This window comes from Paralichthys olivaceus, chromosome 5 (genome assembly GCF_024713975.1).
Source record: "Paralichthys olivaceus isolate ysfri-2021 chromosome 5, ASM2471397v2, whole genome shotgun sequence".
NCBI classification, from domain to species: Eukaryota; Metazoa; Chordata; class Actinopteri; order Pleuronectiformes; family Paralichthyidae; genus Paralichthys; species Paralichthys olivaceus.
Genome location: NC_091097.1, coordinates 19,881,685 through 19,901,537, shown reverse-complemented (window position 1 = coordinate 19,901,537; position 19,853 = coordinate 19,881,685). Strand labels below are relative to the sequence as shown.

Below are 19,853 nucleotides of genomic sequence, written 5' to 3'. Positions count from 1 at the left end.
TTATCATGAAACCCAAGTTTCCTCTGATGGAACCTGACGATGACAGAACTGAGACACGACAGAACACGAATAGGCAATGTGAATTTAATCGATTTGGCATAAAATCAAATCACTAACGAAACCTAACAAGAAATTGGAAAAGATTGAAGAAATAATCACGAGAGTTCAAGTTTTCGAAGCACCTTTTGACACCAGATCAAATCACCGACATCGAACAAATAAGCGACACAAAAACGATATACAAAAAAAAAGGGGGAGTCAGTATGAGCAGTTTGTGAAAGACGTGATGGGAAGGGTCACTTGAACTGTCAATACGAGAGGGTCGGGAGTGTCCGGCTTCTCCCAGGCGATGTCCCCCCCCCCCCCCTCTCTCAGCAGTGTCGCTTCACATCCACCTCCGTGGAGCCTACTTGACCAAAGGCCTGGTTTTATCGTCGTCGCAGCACTGGTGGGCTTTGTACTTTTTCACCTCGGCCATGTACTTTGACCAGGCGTCACTCTTTCCCGGCACAACCTGGAGGAAAAGAAACAACCGGAGTCAGCACAAGAACGCACGGATCACGCCGACACCGACAACAGAACCCCTTACCTCCGAGTCCTGTTTCTGCTTCTTCACAACCATGCCGGTCTTAAGGAACACGCCGCCTCTGCGCTTCCCCACCTGGGTTAGGGGATAGAAGACTGAAACCGTTACAGGAGCTCTCGCAGGCGGGCAGCCAATGAAGGAGACTACACCAGAGCAGAAGGTCTACATTGTGTGTCCACCGGGAAACCATCATCAGCAACGAGCATCCCTAGACTTCACTGATCTGCTGTGTGTTACATATACAGTGTACAACAATGCAAGTGTGACTACGACTCATACTTTAGGGTGTGAGAAGTGTGGCTCAGTGTTTGGATGCATGTGGATCTATCTCATCTTACAACTGGCAGAACCCCTTACAAAGCTCGTCACTGGAGGGGGCTTCTTGTCCACTGGTGTCTGTCCATGTTCTGAGGCTCTGGCGTCTCCAGCTGTTTGCTGCTGCTGCGTCTCTTTTTTCCTCCTCTCCTCCTCCTCCATCTTCTTCTTGAACATCTCCATGAAGCTGCCGTCGTTAGCGAACACGTTGCCCCCGGGCGTCGCGGAGCTGCCGGACGGCGACGCGGGGCTGGAGTCGCCGCTGCTTCCGCTGCCGCATGTTGCTGGAGGTTTGCGGGCTGGATCCATGTTTCCCCGGAAGTAAAGTTCATAAACAGACCCGAAGCTAAAAAAAAAAAAAAAAAGTCTGTGGTGTTTTTTTTTTAATAAATGTGGCTCGTTAGCAGAGTTAGCCTCTAACGAAAAACAGGGCTGAGAAACATCCGACCCTGTGGAGGTGAAGTGATCAGAAGCTCGGTCCGGTTAAAACCAAACACGTGTTGGTTAAAGAAACGAGTGAAACAAAGAGAGGAACAGATCTGAAGCTCAGCGCGAACAAAAACAAAAGCAGGCTCCGGTGCTAACGTGCTAACACTGCGGGCTAATGCCCGGATGAGTGAGGCCTTTGCGGGACAAACTCAACAGGAAACTCCGGCCGCGGTGACGCGGGGGTTCCCCACGTGTGGAATATTACTGTCGATGTTCACCGCAAAGTTCAGAATAACTCTGAAACTCCGAAAGTCCCGGAACTTCAGCAGCGCCCGAAGCTAACGTTAGCCTCCATCCCACCGTCCGCCATCTTTACTCTGCTGACGTCACGTGGTGAGCTGGAATCCACCCACTGACGCTGAAGATAAAAATATATTTTATTTTTATTTAAAGTTTCACAAACTAAACTCGTTCTGGTTTATTTAACTACACACACACGGATTACACGTAGTATTTTACAGTATAAAATATATATAGTACATATTTCATTCACTTATTTAATTAGTTTAATTAAAACTATCTCATATTTCAGAATTTAGATAATAAAGAGTTTTCTGTTTTCATGTGAAAATTTAAATTCTGGATTAACGAAAAAATTTTTTTTTGTTTTCATCAGGAAAAAAATCTGAATAAAAATATTTTTTTGTGTTTGTGAATTTATTCTTAGTTTTTCTGAATTTACGAGATTATTTTCTGTTTTCGAGGGAAAATAGTTTTTTCTGTTTTCACATGAAAAGAAAAAAAGTTTTTCTGAATCAGTTCAATAATTTTCAGTTACCGTGAGAAAATTCTGTTTTTCCGAAAAGAATATAAATATTATCTTTTTTTTGTTTTCATGAGGAAAAAAATCTGGATTATCAAAAATATATATATATTTAAATTTTTTCATTAATGAGATGATTTAAATTTTTCATAAGAATTTTTTTCCCCTTATTAATCATTATTTTCTGTTATCAAGGGGGAAATAAGTTTTTTCTGTTTTCACATGAAAACAATTTTTTTTTTCTGAATCAATTAAATAATTTTCAGTTTTCGTGAGAAAAATAAAACAGAATTAGCAAAATATTTTTGGTTTTTTTATGAAGAAAAAAATATGAATCAAAATAATTTTCTGTTTCCGTGAATTTATTCTAAGTTTTTCTGTTTTCACACAAAACCAATTTGTTTTTCTGAATCAATTAAATAATTTTCAGTTTTTCTGAATATAATATAAATTAGATCTTTTTTTTCTGTTTTCATAAGAAAAAAAAATCTGAATTACCAAAATATTTGTGGTTTTTTTATGAGGAAAAATTCTGAATCAAAATAATGTTCTGTTTCCGTGAATTTATTTATTAGTTTTTCTGTTTTCACACAAAAACAAATTCATTTTTCTGAATCAATTAAATAATTTTCAGCTTCCATGAGAAAATTCAGTTTTTCTGAAAAGAATATAAATTAAATATTTTTCTCAGTTGTCGTGAAAAAAAAAAAAGAATTAGCAAAATATTTTTTTGTTTTCATGAGAAAATTCTCAGTTTTTCCTCATTAATGATTATTTTCTGCTATCAAGGGAAAAAACATTTTTTTTCTGTTTTCACACGAACACAATTTTTTTTTTCTGAATCAATTAAATTATTTTCAGCTTCCGTGAGAAAATTCAGTTTTTCTGAAAAGAATATTAATTAAATATTTTTTGTTTTTATGAGAAAAAAATCTGGATAATATTTTTTTTTCAGTTTTCATGAGAAAATTCTCAGTTTTTCCTCATTAATGAAATAATTTAAATTTTTCATGAGAATTTTTTTTTTCCTTATTAATGATTATTTTCTGTTATCAAGGGGAAATTTTTTTTTTCTGTTTTCACACGAAAACAAATTTTTTTTTCTGAATCAATTAAATAATTTTCAGTTTTCGTGAGAAAAAAAAATCTGAATTACCAAAATATTTTTGGGTTTTTTTATGAAGAAAAAAAATATGAATCAAAATAAGTTTCTGTTTCCGTGAATTTATTTATTAGTTTTTCTGTTTTCACACGAAAACAAATTCATTTTTCTGAATCAATAAAATAATTTTCAGCTTCCGTGAGAAAATTCAGTTTTTCTGAAAAGACTATAAATTAAATATTTTTCTCTGTTTTCATGAGAAAATTCTCAGTTTTTCCTCATTAATGAGATGATTTAAAATTTTCATGAGAATTTTTTTTTCCTTATTAATGATTATTTTCTGTTATCAAGGGTAAAAAAAGTTTTTTCTGTTTTCACACGAAAAAGTTTTTTTTTCTGAATCAATTGAATAATTTTAAGTTTCCATGAGAAAATTCTCAGTTTTGCGTCATTGATGAGATGAATAAAAATTTTCTGTTTTCTCACGAAAAAAAAGTAATTTTCTGAATCAATTAAATAATTTTCAGTTTTTCTGAAAATAATATAAATTACATTTTTTATTTTGTTTTCATGAGAAAAAAAAATCTTGATTAAAAAAAATCCAGTTTTTACATTTAATTAGATGATTTTCATGAGAAAAACGTTTTTCCTGATTATTGATAAATTTCAGTTTTCACACAAAAATAATCAGTTTTTCTGAATAAACTAAATCATTTTCTGTTTTAATGAGAAAAACACCTCTGTTTTTTCTGAACTAACAGTTTTCATTAGGAATATTTTTTTCCCCCAAATTAAGATTATTTTCAGTTTTTCTGAATAAATTGGATCATTTTGTGTTTTCATGGGAGAAAATCTGTTTTTAAAGAATCAGGTGATTGGATTCAACAAACATCAGTTATCAACACTATCCGACTGTTCTGTTTGAAAGTGGTGGTGACACAATTTCCCTCAACTGTTCTGTCGAGACCTGAACTTCAGAGTGTCAAGTCTGACTAACCAGTTTGGCCTTTAGGCTTGAAGAATGTGACAGAATCAAGTCTCTCTCAGATCAGAGCCTGAAGACGTGTTAATGAAAACTTCTTTATTAGTTATTTTTTACACATTATGACAAAGACAACACCAGATGTCTGTTCTTAAGATCCCATTTATTTGTTGTGCAAAATTAGAGCGTACAGAACTACAGACTTTAACTCGACTCAAACTTGTGTGAAGTACAGTTTGCTGTAATCTACGAGACCATCGTGATACAAACACTGACAAGAAAAAAAACCCTCCAGCCATGTAAATGTGCAGCAGAGATAACGACACGACACCATAAATATAAACTCAAATAACAAGACACCAGTGTAAAAACATGTGCACGCGACAGCAGGATTCTGGTCCCTGTAGATCACAGCACAACTGTTCACCAGGACGAAGTAGAAGACACAAAGACAGCAGCTCTGATATGGGACGATCTAATGTTACTTCTGCTGAAAAGGAAAAATATGAACAAATGCAGACGCAGAGGGAACCATGCCAGGTTCGTTAGTTTCTGCGTCTGACTTCCAGTCAACAGTCGACAAAAGAATTCCAGTGCATTGATGAATCAGCTCCTTCCATTTCAGTTGAACTCTGAATGAGGTTGACGGTCAAATAGCCGCCGACGGCCACGAGGCCAGTCATTATTCTTAGTGTTATTATTATAATTAGGGGTTCGATCACATAGTGTTCCAATGTAAAGTGGTGAGTGCAATTAGGTCCAACCCACAACCGACATCCTGCTTCAATCTTTGGGAGGAGGGCACGAAGGGAGGACAAAAAAAACAACAACAAAAAAAAAAAAAAGGCAATAAAATCGTAATAGAGTGAGGACAAGAGACAAAAGTCACATCATCACAAACACATGAGAACGAACCATTTTCGCCAAATTAGACGGAGAAAGAAAATCTGCAGAGATCTGAAACTTGCAGGTTTCTTCCACAGTTTCATGCAGGTGATGTAACGAGGCACTGGACGAACCCACCCTCCCAAAGAGAAAGTGCTTTGGTGTAACTTTAGAAACCGGATGTTATGTTTAGAGAAAAACTGTAAAATGAGACTACGGCCACTAAACAAACCTCACGGACATTTTTTTTTTCCTTCAAAATCTAAAAACCAAACCAAATTTTAAAAAAATGGTCTCGACACACACGATCTACAAGACAAAAATAAAAACTGATGAACAAAACCAAAGAGGTGCTAACAGCTAACGTCATTCTCCGTTATCAGTCTGTAACTTGTAGTAGCTTCATGTCCTCTTAACCCTAATAACACCTCCCTTGTCTCCCAGGTTTAAATAGTAACCTCGACAAAACTAGCTCATGTTGCATCCTAGTGTTAAACATAAGAGATATTTAAAAAAAAAAAAAAGATTTAAAAGAGACCTAAAAATAAACAAGAGGGCGTCAGAGACTAAAGAGGAAACAAAAGTCACCTTAAAAGGTGATTCAGCCTCATTTCAGGTTCTATAACTCCTCCCACCTCAGTGTGTTCTGTTTCTGAGGCTTAACTCTGGATCAGTTAAACGCAGACGCGTCGTCTCTCTGCTGCGGCTCTGCGGAGAAAATAAAAAATGATCTTGTACCATTACGAGCCAGCAGGGAGCAGTAGCAGCATGGAGAAATACTCTGAGGAGCAGCGATCCAGTGAAGGCATCAAGGCAAAGTTTTCAGAAGAAGTTTGTCGTAGATCGTTTCATCCTCTCTACACTTCTTATCAGCACGTGTGTGCGTGTTTTTTTTATTTTATTTTTTTTATCTCGGGTGATGTCGCATCAGGCCTCTCCTGGCGTTGGTGGCCTGACGCTGCTGGGCGAGGAAGGACATGGCCTGGTTGGAGTGTCCCAGTCGCTCGCCGGACACTTTCTGATGCAACGCCATCCCCTGAGGAAAACAAACGTCTTCCTCAAACTCGTTCTCTCCGGAAAAACAAACCCAGCAAACACGTGAATGTTTTTCTCGACCAACATGTTTTCATGTATCTGTGCCGTCACTCACCATGTTGTACCATGCGGAAATGATGAGTTTCTCCTCTTGGTCGTGTCTGGCTCTGTTCTTCTCATAGTCATGCTGCAGGAAGAGAACAGACCAGCATCTTTATCTGCTGCACATTCTTTTTAAAAACAGTCCACAGACGTGACGACAGATGTCACCGACTGTTTGTGTTTCAGTCGTGAGAACGCAATCGAGATACTTTTAACAGGACGCATTAAACAATCAGAGTACATTCCTTTTTTTTTTTTCCCACTGTCCAACTGGAACGGGAAACAACAGTCTCCCGACATCTGTTTTTCCTGAAGCGTCCCGGACAACTCGCATTAGCAGAGCTGGAAACACCTGATTGTGTCTTTCCATTAAAATGGTTCTCACCTCCAGGTGGTGGATCCTTCGCTCCTTCTCCGTCAGCTGGTTCTTCAGAGCCTGGATTTCAGGAGTGGCAGCGACCTGCTGCTGCTTGGGATCCAGGGTTTTGATCACCTGCACACAAGAGGATGTGTAACACTGTTTATACAGAACAGCTCCTAATAAAATGATATTGATAACGTCTTTTGTCAGATTTGTTTGTTGTTCTTGTGGCGTCTGATGTGATCCGGTAGTGGGAGGGGTTACTGAATCACCGAAGATCCTTTCTTTCAGCCTCCACACGTCAAGATTTTCTTTTTTTTCCATTTTCAAACCAAGGTCACAAAAAGATTTGTTACAACTCCTCTCTGTGTTTCTGTTCAGAGCCACAGGAAAAGCCGTTGTGTTCAGGTGCACTGACCGTTTTCGCCTTCTCCACGTAGCGCTTGTACCGCTCCTCCATCTGCTTCATGTCCTCGTCCTTCTTCCGCAGGATTTCCTGGAGTTCGTCGATCTTCTTCGCCACTGAGACGGAGAAGAACAAAACAGGTGTTTAGAGGAGAAGAGAGAGTTGTACGTTGGCAGGTGCTCGAAGATTCAGCAAAGAGCTTGAAGTTATTATTATTATTGTTTTGTAGAAGACTTACTGCTGTTGTCCACTTTGGGCTCCAGGTCATCGATGACCTCTCGTTTCTTCTGAAGGTCTGAATGAGCTTCATGGAGCTTCTCTCTGCAACAATCACAGGACAAGAGTGTGAGTTGGCTCGTGTTTGGGAAACACATGGAGAAATGATGCTTTAGATTTGTACTTACAAATGCTCCTCAAGCTTCTTCTTCAATAAGGAGGACTAAGAAAAATGGGAAAAACACACATTAAAACCCAACAGGTTTTCTAAATGGCACACACACACACAAACATGGTGTAAGCATCAAAAGCCAAGCTGTCAAAGAGTTAGATCATGGGCCAGGTGGACAGAGGGTGGGCCGTACTTACGATGGCCTGATTTTGGCAGAGTTGACCCACGGGGGCAGACGAAGAGAGACAGACAGAGAGGGGCAGGTGTTAACAGTGAATCACCACAGCACACTTGAGTCCCACACAACATGTATTAAAAGTCAAAACACTGCAATCATTATTATAATTATCAATCTGTTTTCATTTTGAAACTGGATTAACAAAGATGTGTCACTTGTATTTTGGTCTTATCTGGTTCAGTTTTCAGTCTGAACTCGATTGTAGGAAACTATGATTTACGATGACGAAAGTTTTGAGTGTGAAGTGACTAAAGAAGGCAGAGGAGGAGAAGGAGGAGGCAGCTCTCGCTCCACTCACATCTTCAGTCTTGCTGTCCTGCTCCTGCAGCGCTTTCTGGAGCTCCTCGATTTGAGAACGCAGCTCTGAGATCTGCTGCTGGTTCAACCTTAAAAAAAAAAAAAAACAGACGAGGAGAAAGAGCATAAAAGATGAGAGATGAAATAAAGAACAGGGCAGAGAGAGCCACAAACAATGAGAATGGTTGAAGATGTGAAAACACGAGAGAGAAGGTGAAACGTAATGTTGTAAAGATTCGTCTCTGGGCTGAAGATGTTTGCATCGTATCATATGGATCCTTCTGTGCTGCCTGGCCTGTCCCTGCTTCTCTCCACTGAGCATGCTCACTCCCCTCCTCTCCTCCTGTTACTGTTGCTGAGGATGCTTCCCACACCCTGGGCCTGGTGCTGTAATACACACGCAAAGTCCACCCACATGTCCACATGCCCACCGGCATGTAAACACACACATATATACACACACAGTCAAGGGACAATCTGGCTTTCTGCTGTCCGTCCTCCAGCGCAGCCCACACAGCTCAGTTGAGCACACAGTCCAGAGGGTGAGTTGACATTTAGGCAGATATCACTCCTACTATCAGCCAAACAACCTGCTCAATGTCCAGGAACACACAATATGGCGCAATAGAAATGACTCAACACGGAGTTGGCCAGTGTGTTGAAGGAAACAAACACACACACACACACACACACACACACACGTACCTGTTCTGTGTTTCCAGGGTGTTTCTGCAGCGCTGAGCTTCCTCCAGCTCGGCCTGCGCCTCCACCAGTTTCTGCCTGTATGACTCCTCCTGGACGCACAGCATCTTGTTTTCACTCTGCAGACGCACGACTGTCTCCCTGTCGCAGGTAAGAGGAGAGAGGGGGAGTGGGAGGAAAAGCGATGGCGGAGGAAGAAAATGGAAGAAAGATGAAGTGGGAAATAAAATTTAAAAAAATAAAAAGATTCTGCAGAGTTGACCAAGCCCCGTTGAATGACAACGCCCAGGCCAAATGTGCCGCCATGTGTCGCTATTTCAGGGGACAACTGCGCATTCAAGTTCTAAAAATAAAGTCTGGACGAGTCGTTTATCTCGGGCCAGAGAAGATGAATACAGGGTGTGAGTGGGCGAGTCTCATCTGTTACACCACAGCTCACACACAGACATACAGAATAATAAATGACAAGCATACTTGAGCTCGGTAGGCATGATCTCTGCAGCGAGGTTTCCAACTGTGTCGCCACTGTCACACAAGCCTCCTGTGGAGACAGAGAGAGTTTTATGATTTTCATTTCTGAACATATTGTTACTGGAATATCACATCAGACTGCAACTTGTTCAGTTTTTATTTCCACACCGAGCAGAGTCACAACTCACCAGCTCCACTGAGACACCTCTGCTGGACCTGTGCGCACCTGAGCTCGTCATTCGTCTCCCGAAGCGTGTCTCTCTCCGAGATCAGACGCTGAGGAGCACGACACAAACAGATCTCACTTTGGTTTGTTGTTAGAGAATTTAACTAAATCACACTTGAAGCAGAACAACCCGATGTTAGCTTCATGTCAGAACGGATTCGAAGATATCGTCAACAACTTTTCAGGCCGAGCTCTGGACTCTGTGAAACAAGAGTATCACTGATGCCATATGTGCCCGGTCGCAACCTGACATCCTCACAGAAAGGATTTCCTCTCCATTCCACAAACCAGAGAACCAAAGGTGACCGGGCCTCGTCTGTTCAGTCAGTTTTATAAATGTGCTTTCATTTATGTATTCTCGTAACCCCCATTTCTTTATTTGTCTAAATTATCGTATTTAAATGTGTTTTGAATAATGATCGCTTAACATTTCAACAGTTTGTTTAAAAAAGCTTTTATCATTTCATCTTGTATAGAACTTCGCAAATTAGTTTTGAAAATTGCTCCATAAATAAATTATTATTATTTATTTACTTCACAACATATATTATGTTGTTTTATAACAGATAATGGATGAAGTGAATGTAAACGCACGTTGGTACAGTGTGTATTAATTACTCCCACAAGTAAGCGAGGACATTAATCACTGCTGTCAGATTGCAGAAGGTGCTAGAACTGACACTGGACGTGGGAGTCCACTGAAGAATAGTACAATATTTGCCTGGCAACAGCTCCACCGGCAGCAGCGTGCGTACAGTAATGATCACAACAAGAGCTAGTGTATGGCTGGACCTGGTGTTTGGTCAACGTGGGAAACTGAGGACGCAATTGAAAACTTGTGTAAGTGCCGTAAACAGCGACTTCCAAAAACAGTTCTTCAATAAATTTCAGCTGTTCTCATGTAAATGTTTGTCTGTTGTGACGTTAAAGTCTATTTTTTTCTTCCACCAATTATGAAAGTTTTTGTAACAGGTTTCATTTGCTGAATTTTTTTTTTTTTTGCACCCGTCAAAGTCGTTGCAGAGAATTGAAATCACAGAAATGTGTTTTCTTCTTTATCATGTTTGGTCTCAGATCAACGAATCAAACTGAACTGGCCCCTGAAAACAACTGTTCCTACACCTTGTGAAGTGATGGAGCGTGACCACGATATGAGACGGAGATAATTCATACAGATGCTCCGTGCTGATAAAACACCCAATGGCATGAATGGGGTTTCCCCCCCCATTCACAACTTAACTTTTACTTCCTGACGTTCTTCCAACTCACTTCTTTCTCTTTCAGCAGTGCGTCATACTTGTCGTGAAGGTTCTTGTACTCAAACTGCCACTTCTCAGCTTTCATGGCCTCTGCTGAGTGCTTGGTGTGAAGCTCATGAGCCTGCAAGTCACAGAGCACAGCAACAGTCTGTGTTGGCAAGAGCGCTCAATAAAAGCTGCAACATTTTCCACAACACGTGCCGAAGCCAAGCGATGTGTTCAACAGCACTTGGAGATCAACACAAGGAGCAAGCACCGCCCTCCTTGCCTGTCTCTTGTAGGTGTCCAGCTGGTTGCGGACAGCGTTCGCTCGGCGGAGCTCCTCCTCCAGCTCGCAGGTGCGCTGCATGTACACGGTGTTGCGCTCCTCCAGGAGGCGCACCTGTCTGCGCAAGTCTCCCAGATCCTCCAGCTTCCTCTTGTACGTCTCCACCAGCGCTTCAAGCTGGTTCACCCGGTCAGACGAATGCCTGAGGGGGGAGATGTGTGGGAAGTGTTGAGCAACAACACAGGACTATGACTTTTAGTTAAACACAATACATCCGTGTGGTTATGTACTTAACGGCTGAAAACAAAACTGACGCAAGCCAGAGTCGATGCATCAAATTCATATTACCAACACAGATGTCAGAGAGAGGAGCTAATGGACGTCTGTGTGTGGGCAGCGTGGGAGTCGTTTCTGTGAGTGTAAAATGATAATAAATGAACTACTGCTGGTGATAACCTCCATTTTTGGCATTGTCAATAAAACATCAGATGAAAATGAACAATGTGCCAGTGAGGAACACGGTTTACACAAAATAAAAAGGAATTATGAATCAATTTCATTTGAAGAAGTTCATAATCGATTGAGTCTAAAGAAAAAAAAAATTAAATAAATAAATTAAATAAATTAAAAAAAGACATCAGGTCCATGTGGATGAATCATGGTCATTTAAGACTTTCTGTGGATTTGCAGAGTATAAACTTAGGTTAGCAAGTACAGCTCAGTACTGGAGGTCTCACCTGAGAATATCCATCTCGTCTTTGAGGGCTTGGGCCTCGTGCGCCAGGCTGGTGAGCTCTTCATTACGAAGCTGCAGGATGACCACCTCCCGCTCCAAAATCTCTCCCCGCACACGCATGTCATCTCTGCTGTTCTCCAATCTGACACACACACGACACACGGCGGTTTGTGTGACTGAACTAACGATAGCTGTTTTCACTTCTGAACAACGCAGCAGGAGATTCTCCGATTCAGATCACAACAACAAATAATACCTGTAGTTCTCCTCCTGAAGCTGCTCCATCTGACTCTGCAGCAGCAGCAGCTTCTTGCCAGTGATGGCAGTGGACGAGGTGTCCAGAGAGTCGCGGTGGTTCAGCTTCTCCTTCAGAGCGCGGGTCTCCGCTTGAAGGGCCGACTTCTCCTCCAGCGCCGCTGACAACTATAGGGGAGGGGGGGGGAGAAAGAAAAACAGATGACAAGTGTTCCAAAAAAGAGACGTAGAGACAGAGGTTCAGTTGAACACTGCTGAGAGAGAAGTGGTGAAGATGCAATAAGCGACAAAAAAGGAAGGAAAGAAGAAGAGGCAAACAAATCTGCATGAGAAAAGTCGTCACTTCTGATTTACAGAATAACATCGTCCAGAGAGCTGCTAATCCAAAACGTGAGCCACTGTACGAGCACTGGTCCGACTGGAACAGGAACAGCACTGACATGGGGCATCGCACTCACCACCTTTCGTGCACAGAGGAGCTCGAACGCATGCTTGTTGTCATGTCACATGCTCAGTCGTCAAAGGATTGTTAGTCAGCTGGTGTGCAATGGTCTCAGGCAGACGGAACGTTCTCAATGGTGGAGTTGTTAGCGTTAGCCTTGGGGTCAAAACCAGACCCTCATGATGTGAAGGGATCAATCTGCACAGCTCACTGAGGAGCATGTGTGATATTGCTATAGCTGGAGGACAGAAATGTTCTGACTTCAGGGCTGATGAAGGAGGTTTGAGTTGAGACAGGGAGCGAGAGAGTGTAGTAAATGTGCAGTTTAGAGTCGTATCACATCAACAAAACGTTTGTGTTGTGAGGTAGTTAGAGAATCTGGTGTTTCAGTTTTAAAAAGGGGAACTTTTCCTTACCTGCTGGACATCGTTCCAGTTTGAACACAGCAAAACCCTTCACTGAACTTTAAGCACAGATTGCACGCTTTAGCACAGGACCAGTAAATAGCTTTCAAAACAACACAAATGACTAATCCCTAATGCGTGGGCTAAGTAAGTAAACAAACAGGTGGGCCGAGAGCAGCACAAATTATTGTTGGCTACAGCTCCATCCCGAGGCAATGTGTCAGTTCTATCTTGATGTTATGCAACTATTGACTGAAGTGTTTCTTTAAAAAAAAAAAAAAAAACCTAAATTAAACCCTCCTCAGTCCGAGGTGCAAAAACAAGGAATGGGAACACAAAGTCTGAGGCTGATCAATAAGAGCCGGAGCAGATTTTAACACAACAACTGACGGCTCTGTTAGACAATCTTAAAAGTAAAAAAAAAAAAAAACTATAAATAGTAATAACTTCATGGAATCAAACCCATTCTTGGTGCAAGTTATGCTCAGCAGTTCTTCACCATTATCCACTCAATGCAATTAGATTTGATTATTTGTTCTTATCATTTGAATGAATGATTCATTATTATCAGAAGAGTCCTTTGCTGAACTGAAATGCATTTATATATCCACAAACTGCTCAAATCGGTCAAATTTCATTTTGTACAGCCCATATTTCCGATTCACAATTTGCCTTTTTCGGTCGTAACAACGTGCGACATCCTCTGGATCAAGTGAAACTGTGCAACTTTATCTAATTGAAATCTAATTGACTGTTCACTCTGCTTCAGTCACATCACAGCTGCGTTAAGTTGCCTCTGACACGCACCAAACGCTTCCTACAGTTTCACATTAACAGCGCTCAGCCGGTGAAACATGCGATGCTTGTCACACGTGGTTTGCACTGACAATTCTTCTTCTTCAAGAAACACATATTTGCAAAAGCGGAACAAGCAGCAGCAGCAGCAGCATTCATGGTGAGCAGTTAGATGTTGAACACTAGCTGTTACTTGAGTGACCACCAAATCAACCAGGGCTATTTTATTTAATTTTAAGGAAATAATTAGCAAAATAAGTCAATAACCAACCTGATGTTGCAGGTGCTGACAGCGTTGGCTCAGATCCTCCTTCTCGTCTGCCTCCTCACTCAGGAAATAATACTTCCTGGACTGCAAACACACAACACAGCGACAGAGGAGATCTCATACTAGTCAGTGGGCTGGAATAAACATGATAAATGCAAAAAATATATATATAACAGATCCAGGGTTGTATTCCAGAAAGCAGATCTTGTTAAGTCTGTGAGTCTGAGATGAGGAAAGCTCTGGGTTTCTGCTCGAGAAACAGAGTCAGTTACTGTGGTAATTTAAAGTGTGAATGTATAACTTGCTTCCTGGAGGGTACTTCCTCAAACAAACCCTGTCTCCTCTTGCTGAGCCTCAAGAAGTCATCTGACACGACATGTAATTCTCTTATTCACACTCATTTCAGAGCACATCTATCTGCAGACGTCTTTAGATTTAAACTCCATTGGACATTAGCTCGTCTCTCAAACCCTGCATTAAGTCTTTTATAATCCATCAGTCTTTAATGTGAGGACAGAGACGGTGAACTCTAACATTCATCTGTCAGGTCGTCAGTCAGCTACTGAATACTGATATATACTGATAATTTAAATCATCCGAGTGAAGCTTCAGACACACGAGACTCGGACCTCGGAAGAATCGGTTCTCATGGTGTGACTGGTCGCACTGATGGGACATTCAAGTCATACTCATCATTACGTTAAGGACATTTCATGGACTGTCGCAGCTGCCCCATAACATAGCGTCGTGTTCATGAAGTACCATTCAATTACAAAACCACGTTTAAAAACATTGGGACCAGGTTGCACCAGAATTCCCGTTAAAGTTGAACCTGCTTTCTGAAACCTGCCCCTGGTGAGAGGAGGGTGACTCGACGTGCTGCTGGTTTCACCTGGTAGTCAAAGTCTCCGTAGGTCTCTGGGCTTCCTGGTTCAGAGGAGGGTTCCTTCGATAAGAGCTAAAAAAACAAAACAAACAGCCATAAGAAAGTCATTGAGATCAATTGAATTATGAGAAAGACACAAGAGCATTCTCCCAAAAGCGTCTTTGTTTGGAACGGAAAGTATTTTTTCTTTTCTTGCTTAATGTTTTTCCAGGAACTCACTTCTTGAATCGCTGTCATCACAACGTGCTGGACTGATTCCTCCAGCGTCATTATTTGCTGAATTTGCTCTGTGTTCAGGAGAAGACAAAACCAGAGCAGTGAATGTGCAGCCAACTGCAGATGATAGCACAAATAATCTTCGAATAACCGATCTATAAGTGTTAAACAGAAGAAGCCTTTGAATTATTATCTGGAAAATGGTGTCGGGAAAACAACATGTGATCAGTTTAAAATCTTGTGACTGACATTAAAAAAAGAATCATGTGAGTCGTCTTTGACTTAATCCGGTGTCTTTCTTCTGCTGCTGCTTGGTTCTTATTTTTCTTCTACAGCCGACAGCTCACCTTGTTTTTTCTCACAGCTGACGGCACAGCCCAGCACAAGCTGCACCAACTTGCCCAGCTCAGTGACATCACCCATCTCTCCTATGAGGTTAACATCTGGCAAGTGTTCATCTGACACCTGATGACCAAGAACCTGTTCATGGAGAGAGAAGATGAGACAGAAGTGAGTCTGGAGATGAGGGGGGAAAAAGAGGAGAGAGAATCTAGCAAAGAAAAATACAAGAGACTAAAGCAGCTTCCAGACATGGACTTGACTCGGCTGTGTGTGTAAACGCAGGTCCGAGTGAGAGGCTCCAGACTTTCTCTGGAGTTTCTCCGGGCCAGCCTCCAGAGTTCACGTCTGAAAACGGCTTCAGAAACAAAAGTAGAGAAAATACAATCTTCTTACATCGTGATAATACTCCAGCATGCTCTTGAGAATCTTTTTCAAGTTGCTGACCTGAAAGAACAAAACAAGATTTATAACTGAGATTTTCATTTTCATCAGGGCAAAGTAAAAAAAACAAAAACCAACCCTGGACATATTGTTTACTCTTGGTTGCTTTAAGGTACGATGTCATATCCTGTTGTTTCACAAATTACCTTGAGGCGCCAGTTGGCCCCGCTCTCCTCCTTGATCCTGCCGAGCCATGCCTCATTAAACCAAGAGGGGTCTCTGTTAATGAGAGCACAAGAGAACTCCAGTGACAAGGACAACACATTTGTGGACATCAGGGCGATGAGGCTGTGTGCTTCTGTTCTACTCAGTGCGATGACATTTGAATACAACAGTTCATTAAAAGTCATAAGTCACACGTGGGGGGATAACGCTCAGGAGGCAGATGGAAACACAAATCATCCACCACATGCTACAAAAGTAAAATTTGCACCTAAGCATTCAGTACGTGACGTGATTTAACATTTGCACAGATAATGGTTTGGTGCAATTCACAAAGCAAATTAGTGCAAATCACATCACACAGATAAGCAAATCACCAGGAGAAGGTCCAGACTGAATTTCTATTAGGAGTTCACAGTGCACATAAATTAAAAAATACCACACAAATCAACTATAAATACATTTGTGCTTACATTCTGTTCAGCACATGTGCAATGGCCACTCCGCTTGCCAGGTCATACTTGCTGCTGCACGATGGCACCTGAAACGTCTGCAACTGAGAGTGAGGATAGTAAAAATGATTAAATAAGCGACCTCTGTCAAACATATACATTTCAGTAAACTATTAAAATAAACCAAATGAACTATATTAAGGGAGAAATGACGATACACATTCACAGAGTCCCCCTCAAAAAAACCTCAAACTTTATTAGCCCCTTTCTTTCGTGTTTGTGATCCAAGACACATGAAATTTAGATTCCATGTGTTTCTCAAGTTACCAAATCAGCAAGAAAACTATAATTAATATCTGTGACAGCCTCAGTTTCTAATTAAAGGGGATATGGGCTTACCGAGTTTGAACTTTTTGCAGGGACTCACTTTGATTAAGCTGTATGTCATGTCCAAAATAAAAATAACAGAGTGATATGAGTGATTATAACAGTCAAAGCTGAATTGCAATATATACACATTTTAGATTTGTCAGAGAGTTTGAGTTTGAGTTTTTTAGTTGTCGCTGAGATAAAGTTATTCACCTGAAGCTTCAAAACTATAAAAGAACCATTTCTCCACGACCTGTATTAAAGAAGATCTCACATCATTAAGAGGTTAATAATTAGATGTCAGAAACAACTCAAACCTTCCTGGAGTTTCTTTTCATGGCATCAAAAGCCAATTTTTAATGAATCTCACCACTTTGTTTTTCAAGTCGTGATGCTGTTATTTTTACACTGGGGACAGTTTGATAATTGACTCATTAACACAGAGGTGGGACAGAGAGTAAAAACAACACGAGGACAGTTCCCTGGACTCATATTAAAAGGACGTGTTAAAGTTAAAACTCAGTCCACATCTCCATCAATTAGCATCTGAGACACTGAATTTCAGTTCCACATGAAAAAACATTTCCCTGAACTCTTGAGAGTTTTGACCTCACGTGGACTGACTCCGGTGCAGCCTCGGTTAATCCTCCACTTGCCTGTGTGAGGAGGAGAAGAGCCAAACAAGTGGCTTTCCCCTGAGCCCGAGCAGTGACTGTGCCGGACACCCTGACATTACAGCCTAAGACCCGGAGCTGCCGCTAAGCTTGTTTGGGTTTGTTCGGCTGCGCTGAGCCCGCAGCCTGCTCCGACCACAGGCTATAACCCCACAGAGGGCAAACTTCCAGGGCTGCGAGGGCGAAGCTAAGCTGTGGCTCCAGTGGCTAGCGACGGTTAGCTCGGGAACACACCGAGGCCCCCTGCGCTCAGGTCGGCTGACAAGACCGACAACGAGTCGAAGTGTTGAGAGGCTTCGACTCACAGGAGACGGAGACGCCATTGTTGTTGCCTAGTTAGCCGGTTAGCTGGTTAGCCACCTGCTGTCACCTGTTAGCTCCCCCTGCTAACAAACTCACCCAGGTTAGCAGCGAGTCACAGAGCTGCGCTTTGTCCAGACTCATCGTGGGGTTGAGCTCAGCCGGAGACACACGCGTGGGGGGGGGGGGGGGGAGGTTTTCAGCTCGAGTCTCTTCGCTCCCCTGAACTTCGGCTCTCACACTTTTCCACGTCAGTCATTATCTACGGGCTCCTGCTGCCGAGGCCCGCTTCGCGTTTCACCGCCTGGTCATATCCCAGCGGGCACCCGTACTCAGAGCGTCTCCATGGAGACGGATCAGGTTTCGGGTCAGCGTGTCTGGAAACAAAGAATAAACAACAACAATATATAATAATAATAATAATAATAATAATACTTATAATATTACCATTAATAATGATAACAACAACAATATATAATAATAATACTTATAATAATAATAATAATACTTATAATATTACCATTAATAATGATAACAACAAGTATCATAATATTTATAATGATAATAACAACAACAGCAACAACAATAATAACAATAATACTTACAACACAACAATCTAAATATTTATAATAATAATGATAATACCAACAATCTTAATATTTATAATAATAATGATAATAACAACTCATAATATTTATAATGATAATGGCAACAACAATAATAACACTAATGCTTACAATACTACTAATAATAATGACCATCATAATATTTCAGAATATAAGGGCAACAACTATTTTCATTTAATTGTCTTATTTATTTGGAACATGTAAATAAAAAAGTAAAGTGTTATTTACAAACTAATGAGGAATGATGTAATTAGTCAGAACTTTTCTAATGATGACCTCTCACACCAAGTTATCTCATGTTTCTACGACATCTGGCCTCGAAACAGCAAAGTGATCTGTCCAAAATATCCGAATGTTGACACGACCTTTTTTATCTTACTGTCGAGAACCGTGTGGACTCCAGATCGAGGAGGAGTGGAAACATGTCCGTGTTTCCTCGCCCTGAGGTCCACCTCTTTTCCCAGTGAATCACACAGAGATGCTCCTGTGGACATGACCGCGGACGCCAGCTGTCGAGTAGAATGTTTGGATTTCAAAGTGTTTGCTCACATGTAACGCACAAAAATCCAAACATCCCAGGAGAAGACTGCGATGGACCTTTTGATAAATCGCTTTGTTTACCAGTTTGTTTGTGTATTTGGATAATTTTACACCAGGACAATCTGGTACAAGCAATTTTCACCAGGTTTGTTGGAGGAAGAAGAATTTCATGATGCTCTGCAATGTTTGTTTAAAGAAGAAGAATCTCAGTGATGAACTGTGGCTCACGTCTCTTTTGAAGGCCTCATTGTTTTGCTGCATATATATACACAGAGTTCCCTAATGCACCACTGGATGGCTCTAGTTGACAAATAGCTTTATAGATAACAGGCTGATGAACAACTGGCAGTTCAAACTACACACTGTGTCACAGGTGTTTCTTGTACAGACATGTTCTCTGAGCAGATTTTATAAAACCGAGGGAATAATAAATGAATCATTGGCTTTCCGGGATAAAATTAGTATTTTCTTTTATTCTATTTAATACATCACAACTTTTTTGAATGTGTATGTTCCACGGTTTGACTGTTTTTCCAATAAGGACCCCTACACAGTGTGAGGTGTTATCAGTAGGCCTCCACATGCGGTTAAACCGACCCATTCGCACTGGTTTGTGATTTAACAGCTTCCTGTCAGAAGCCTGTCTCGTACCGTCAACATGCTGTCGCACACGTACTCCCTTTTCTTGGTAATCTGCATATCTCCCTGTCCACATGACACCTCCCTGCGTTCCCTGTCGAAGGCACAATTCAAATTATTGCCACCAATTAGAAAGAAACACTGCCCACTGCTTCCTGTTTGCTCTGGCAAGCCCCGCCAGTGACTGTGTAAGTCCACTGTGCTGCATAAGATAAATTATTTACTATGATTCCGGTCCTTCCCATCAGAAACCAGTCCGGTTACAACATTGCTGTACAGCAGGCTTCACCATATTCATGTGGCTGGAGTTCCTGTTTTTCTACATGGTTTTCTCGTAGGAGGAATGTTTGCTCATTCCTCCGACTGGCTGTTGCACTATAATAAATTATACTTCACTCATGCTGATACTGGTTATCTCTGGGCTGATTAAA

General features: G+C 41.2%; 2 protein-coding genes across 4 annotated transcripts in view; both read right to left on the bottom strand.

Annotated features, from left to right (window-relative positions):
- Positions 1 to 68: 68 nt before the first annotated feature.
- trir (telomerase RNA component interacting RNase) lies at positions 69 to 1,737 on the bottom strand. The gene is made up of 3 exons (XM_020107841.2): positions 944 to 1,737; positions 590 to 661; positions 69 to 514 (listed from the first exon to the last, which is right to left on the bottom strand). Exons 1-3 carry the CDS (start codon positions 1,208 to 1,210, stop codon positions 407 to 409), a joined length of 447 nt encoding a protein of 148 aa, XP_019963400.2. The 5' UTR covers positions 1,211 to 1,737; the 3' UTR covers positions 69 to 406.
- Positions 1,738 to 4,381: 2,644 nt separating this feature from the next.
- hook2 (hook microtubule-tethering protein 2) overlaps positions 4,382 to 19,853 on the bottom strand; it is a 48,080-nt gene continuing 32,608 nt past the window's right edge. For 2 of the 3 annotated variants that reach the window (XM_069524902.1, XM_020107842.2), the window contains 23 exons: positions 17,717 to 17,994; positions 16,296 to 16,378; positions 15,807 to 15,879; positions 15,613 to 15,663; positions 15,225 to 15,357; positions 14,881 to 14,948; positions 14,668 to 14,733; positions 13,779 to 13,859; positions 11,868 to 12,034; positions 11,613 to 11,753; positions 10,876 to 11,077; positions 10,618 to 10,728; positions 9,311 to 9,398; positions 9,126 to 9,192; positions 8,655 to 8,792; positions 7,951 to 8,038; positions 7,612 to 7,617; positions 7,431 to 7,465; positions 7,265 to 7,347; positions 7,039 to 7,142; positions 6,645 to 6,752; positions 6,273 to 6,344; positions 4,382 to 6,158 (listed from right to left, as the gene is read on the bottom strand). In XM_069524902.1, coding sequence (XP_069381003.1) covers positions 6,030 to 6,158; positions 6,273 to 6,344; positions 6,645 to 6,752; positions 7,039 to 7,142; positions 7,265 to 7,347; positions 7,431 to 7,465; positions 7,612 to 7,617; positions 7,951 to 8,038; positions 8,655 to 8,792; positions 9,126 to 9,192; positions 9,311 to 9,398; positions 10,618 to 10,728; positions 10,876 to 11,077; positions 11,613 to 11,753; positions 11,868 to 12,034; positions 13,779 to 13,859; positions 14,668 to 14,733; positions 14,881 to 14,948; positions 15,225 to 15,357; positions 15,613 to 15,663; positions 15,807 to 15,879; positions 16,296 to 16,378; positions 17,717 to 17,761 — 2,139 coding nt within the window. In that variant the 5' untranslated portion in view covers positions 17,762 to 17,994 and the 3' untranslated portion in view covers positions 4,382 to 6,029. The remainder of the gene's footprint in view (positions 6,159 to 6,272; positions 6,345 to 6,644; positions 6,753 to 7,038; positions 7,143 to 7,264; positions 7,348 to 7,430; positions 7,466 to 7,611; positions 7,618 to 7,950; positions 8,039 to 8,654; positions 8,793 to 9,125; positions 9,193 to 9,310; positions 9,399 to 10,617; positions 10,729 to 10,875; positions 11,078 to 11,612; positions 11,754 to 11,867; positions 12,035 to 13,778; positions 13,860 to 14,667; positions 14,734 to 14,880; positions 14,949 to 15,224; positions 15,358 to 15,612; positions 15,664 to 15,806; positions 15,880 to 16,295; positions 16,379 to 17,716; positions 17,995 to 19,853) is intronic. The other variant, XM_069524903.1, reaches the window with a different exon arrangement.

What these genes read in the sequence shown, in the direction of transcription:
- trir (XM_020107841.2), bottom strand. Translation starts at nt 1,210, where the DNA reads ATGGATCCAGCCCGCAAACCTCCAGCAACATGCGGCAGCGGAAGCAGC. An exon ending in CCCCTCCAGTGACGAGCTTT is followed by an intron (nt 662 to 943) that starts GTAAGGGGTTCT and finishes CCCCTAACCCAG; the next exon opens with GTGGGGAAGCGCAGAGGCGG. An exon ending in AGCAGAAACAGGACTCGGAG is followed by an intron (nt 515 to 589) that starts GTAAGGGGTTCT and finishes CTTTTCCTCCAG; the next exon opens with GTTGTGCCGGGAAAGAGTGA.